A 5,152-nucleotide genomic window follows, 5' to 3' on the forward strand; every position below is an offset into this window, starting at 1 on the left:
ACTGTCCACACCCAACCACACCTCACCTCACAGTAAATGATCATTTCCATTTCAAGCATTTCCAAATAATCGTTTCCCATACTGCCACCAAAAATATACACAGTATATTGCATCACTACAATATACATGTGTTACACACTCCTTTTGTTGTTTACATTTACAGGCTGTGTGCATAATGCCACACTCTTCAAATTGGGGTGGGGTGAACCAATTGGATGAAAAGCTTCAGTGCTTCATGGGGCTTCATCTGCCCATCACTAGCAGCTACGACGCACTAGCCTCTGATGTCATCCCAGCTGTGACTGTGCTAGTGAGACTTCTAAACAGAGAAACAGACGAACAAATTTTTTTAAATTAAATTTTGTTTTTTTTATAATTATTTATTCTGTAATATGTTGCATACAAGATGCTTTTCATTTTAAATAAATGTTCTTAATTCCAAACTAGTCCCTTGTTTGTTTGTTTTTTGTTAAATTATAGGACTAAAGCTGTTACCTGCAAATTTAAATCATGTTTTTATTAAGTACTCGGTATCGGTATCATCAAGTACTGAAATGCAAGTACGCGTACTTGTACTCGTACTCGTTTCCAAAAAAGTGGTATGGGTGCATCCCTACAATTAACCATTCCTTTAAATACTTTAATATGTAGTACACAACAACATATTACTGCATACCAACCAGGACAATTTTTTTTCTAAAATAACGCTTACATCCCACATGTTCTTCCAGCCACTGGCTTTGCCATTTAGCAGCGCCTCTGGATGAGCCAAGCCAGCGTTGTTGATGCACACGTCCACGCCTTTGTGCTGCTCCTTGATTGCGGCAAACATGGACAGAATCTCCTCCTCTTTGCTCAAGTCACACTTGAAAGGCACCAAAACACCAGGGTGGCCGGCGCTCTGACACTCTGCTGACAGTTTCTGAGACCAAAAAGCAAAAGATGATACCTTCATAGTCACCATCGCATTCAGATTCTTGTGGTAAAAATACTCTGGTAAAAGTTGAATTATCGATTAAACTCCTTTACTAAGATAAAAGAGAAAAATTCCAGGCTCTGAAATGAATTCAAAGCATAAAAGTAAGAAGATAGGGACATTTCAATTATTTTGCAAAGGAAACATAACCTTGTACAACTTCAACATAATAGCAAAATTAGACATGGGAATGAAAATAATGAATATATGAGTATAGTCAGGGGCTAAAATGGGATTTGCAGATGTGAGAACCGTAGGATCACTGTAGTGGTTATAAGAGTGTGAGGAAATGAATCAAGAGTCACAATAGGCTCTATTGAGAGATCCAGCAGATTTTTTTCTCTACAGGCTGTGATCAGCTGACCTGTGCTGTGGCTGTTGACCTGAGGTTTACTGCTCTTTGTGGATTTACACAACTCATCAGTATGTAAGTAAGTAAAGTAAGTAAGTAAAGTTTATTTATTAAGCGCTTTTCATAGACAGGTAGTCACAAAGCGCTGCACACAGATACGATAAATAGCAAAATGCACAATATACACAATATAGAGTTTAAATGTAAATTAAAAATATAAAAATGTAAAAAGCATTGGTCAACAGAAAGCTTGTTTAAACAGTAAAGTTTTTAACTGTTTTTTTTTTTTTTATGTATGTAAGATATCATATCTGACTTCTGTCTCCTATACTGCCAACATACTGTTTATAATTTTGTTTATTATGCTGCATAGTACACAACTTGTATCTGGTATTGTGCAGCTCATTTTAACCCATGCATATTGACCAATATGTACAGCATAAATGATTTATTGTAAAACAAAAAGTCTGTCGCTTGACAGCCATTATATGATGTCCACTTGACAGAGCTACATAACTGCATATTTGCATAACATTAAAAAGTCCTTTGCATTAGAGTTTTACATTAAGTGTTTCTCTTCTGAAATCAAGTTTGTTATTTCAGAGCAAACCTGTAATTTCCCCACGTCCCTGGCGCAGCCCACCACTTTCATGCCGAGCCAGACCAGCTCTACCGCTACAGCCGCCCCGATCCCGACCGAGGCTCCGGTCACCAGAGCCACTCTGCCCCGCCAGCGCTCCATCACAGACAGTCGTAACCAGCTCACGCACCAAAAGTAGGAAGAGAGGGACGTGCCAAGATAGATACCCCTGACAGAATTAGTTTCCTCTGCGTCGTGAGCGCTCACCAGGTAGGGAGAACGGATCCAGTTGACTCCGCCTCCATTCCAACCAAATTACTTGAAAATAGTAAGTAGTTACTATTACTTCTCCAAGAAGGTTATCCAATTACTTTACTGATTACGTATTTTTAAAAGTAATTATTTCATTTTAAAAACATGATACACAACCTGAATACGTTATAAAGCAATAGACCTTTCAGCCCAATTAGATTTTTTTCTGCATAATCCATCTAAAATTGGATCACTTGAAAAATCCTCTTTTAAAAATTGGTTTTATTATTTTTAATCTTTTAACTTTATGCACATTGAATCAAGCAAAAAGTGACATAGTATGGAACAACCTATGACTTGAAGAAATTTGTGTAACATTTAAACCTATTTTGTGCACATTCAGGCATGTAAAAGAAACAATTTTTTTGGTGTTTATATTGTTTGTCTGTGATTTGGACAACCAAGCCTGTGCTCTCAACGCAGGGGAAACAAATTCTGCCGGGGACAACTACCTTGACATGACTGCCACAATAAAACCTGAAGTGAGTGAGCTAATTAATTTGTAACTTTCTGTATAATATTAAGTATTTGTGACCATTCGGCCTCTGTCAAGGATTTCCTCGCTAAGATTAGAGACAATATGGGAAGAATCAATAATTCCTCAGTCATGCTCTATACAGCAGCAAAGAGACATTTAACTTTCAGGGGGAAATGCTTTTTTAGGATGAGTCCTTCCATTTTGGACAAATGGAAAACTTGTGAAGGTCATCAGCATTTCATAGCTCAACAACCAAGAAGGAAAGAAGGCGTGATTTGGTAATAATTTATACCAGAATTGTGACTCGCAAATTAGGAACTTCTGAGGAAGTTGAATTTTTAATCATGAAAGGTTTTTGTTTTTTTTGTTTTTTGGGGGTTTTTTTGTTAAATAAAAAACTACACCAAACATTGTTATTATATTGGATACAGAAACCCTGTTTTAACAATTAAAACTTTAAACGGCCATTTTTGTGCACCAACTGATAGAAATGAACTTTTACACAGAGTCAGGTTTACAGAGTTATAATGAATGATGAATTGCAACTCACCGGTTTTATAGTAACATATAAACATAAACTGGCTGCCATCCCAGTTTCTTGGTCTCATCTCAGCATGACACAGCAGAAAAAACTTCATTATTATTAATTTTATTATTATTATTATTATTATTATTTGTGGCAGTAGTATTAGTAGCAGCAGTTGGAGTATTTTAAATAGGATTTCTCTTTAAAGAACACGTGTGGATAAAAGAAATATCAAGTTTGTTTGTAGACCAACACACATGCTTTCTCTTCTCTGATTGCCTCTGAAAGAAATAGATGTTGTCAGTGTCATCACAATATGTGCTCAGCGCCTCTCTGCATGTTCAGATTTCTGATTTTATCTTGTTTCATGCTTTTTACTGTGGCTTATTGAACTTTCCCTTTAATTGCATTTTAAACACAAGCAGTTTACTCATAATAAGATAACACTGGTATAAACATGGACATACTGATGTATGGAATTTAAACCATGGCTGGTTTTTAATGAAGAGCACAAAATGTCCCAAGAAAACACACCAATGAAGGTCATCACTATTTTGCATTTCACAGCTCTGCTTTTACAGTGGGATGCAAAGGTTTGGGCAACCTTGTTAATAGTCATTATTTTCCTGTATAAATCGTTGGTTGTTACAGTAAAAAAATGTCAGTTAAATATATCATATAGGAGACACACACAGCGATATTGGAGAAGTGAAATGAAGTTTATTGGATTTAGAGAAAGTGTGCAATAATTGTTTAAACAAAATCAGGCAGGTGCATAAATTTGGGCACTGCTGTCATTTTCTTGATTCCAAAACCTTTAGAACTAATTATTGGAACTCAAATTGGCTTGGTAAGCTCAGTGACCCCTGACCTTCATACACAGGTGAATCCAATAATGAGAAAGAGCATTTAAGGGGGTCAATTGTAAGTTTCCCTCCTCTTTTAATTTTCTCTGAAGAGTAGCAACATGGGGGTCTCAAAACAACTCTCAAATGACCTGAAGACAAAGATTGTTCACCATCATGGTTTAGGGGAAAGATACAGAAAGCTGTCTCACAGATTTAAGCTGTCTGTTTCCACAGTTAGGAACAAACAGAGCCGCTTGGGGTATGCTAAAGCACATTTGGACAAGTCAGCTTCATTGTGGAATAAGGTGCTGTGGACTGATGAAACTAAAATTGAGTTATTTGGGCATAACAAGGGGTGTTATGCATGGAGGAAAAAGAACACGGCATTCCAAGAAAAACACCTGCTACCTACAGTAAAATATGGTGGTGGTTCCATCATGCTGTGGGGCTGTGTAGCCAGTGCAGGGACTGGGAATCTTGTCAAAATTGAGGGACACATGGATTCCACTCAGTATCAGCAGATTCTGGAGACCAATGTCCAGGAATCAGTGACAAAGCTGAAGCTGCGCTGGGTCTGGATCTTTCAACAAGACAACGACCCGAAACACTGCTCAAAATCCACTAAGGCATTCATGCAGAGGAACAAGTACAACGTTCTGGAATGGCCATCTCAGTCCCCAGACCTGAATATTATTGAAAATCTGTGGTGTGAGTTAAAGAGAGCTGTCCTTGCTCAGAAGCCATCAAACCTGAATGAACTAGAGATGTTTTGTAAAGAGGAATGGTCCAAAATACCTTCAACTACAATCCAGACTCTCACTGGAACCTACAGGAAGCGTTTAGAGGCTGTAACTTCTGCAAAAGGCGGATCTACTAAATATCGATTTCATTTCTTCTTTTTTTTTTTTTGTGGTGCCCAAATTTATGCACCTGCCTGATTTTGTTTAAACAATTATTGCACACTTTCTGTAAATCCAGTAAACTTCATTTCACTTCTCAAATGTCACTGTGTGTGTCTCCTATATGATATGTTTAACTGACATTTTTTATTGTAACAACCAACGATTTATACAGGAAAAT

The 5,152-nt window shown here is 37.2% G+C and overlaps 1 protein-coding gene across 1 annotated transcript in view; it reads right to left on the bottom strand.

Annotated features, from left to right (window-relative positions):
- The window catches only part of LOC102303149 (dehydrogenase/reductase SDR family member 11-like), a 4,255-nt gene extending 2,139 nt beyond the window's left edge, over positions 1-2,116 (bottom strand). The window contains exons 1-2 of the mRNA XM_005953038.3: positions 1,939-2,116; positions 713-922 (exon numbers count right to left, since the gene is read on the bottom strand). Of these exons, the coding sequence (XP_005953100.1) occupies positions 713-922; positions 1,939-2,070 (342 nt within the window). The 5' untranslated portion in view covers positions 2,071-2,116. The remainder of the gene's footprint in view (positions 1-712; positions 923-1,938) is intronic.
- Positions 2,117-5,152: the final 3,036 nt, after the last annotated feature.

This window comes from Haplochromis burtoni, unplaced genomic scaffold (assembly GCF_018398535.1).
Source record: "Haplochromis burtoni strain Fernald_Lab_line unplaced genomic scaffold, NCSU_Asbu1 Contig_2186, whole genome shotgun sequence".
In the NCBI taxonomy this organism is placed as follows: Eukaryota; Metazoa; Chordata; class Actinopteri; order Cichliformes; family Cichlidae; genus Haplochromis; species Haplochromis burtoni.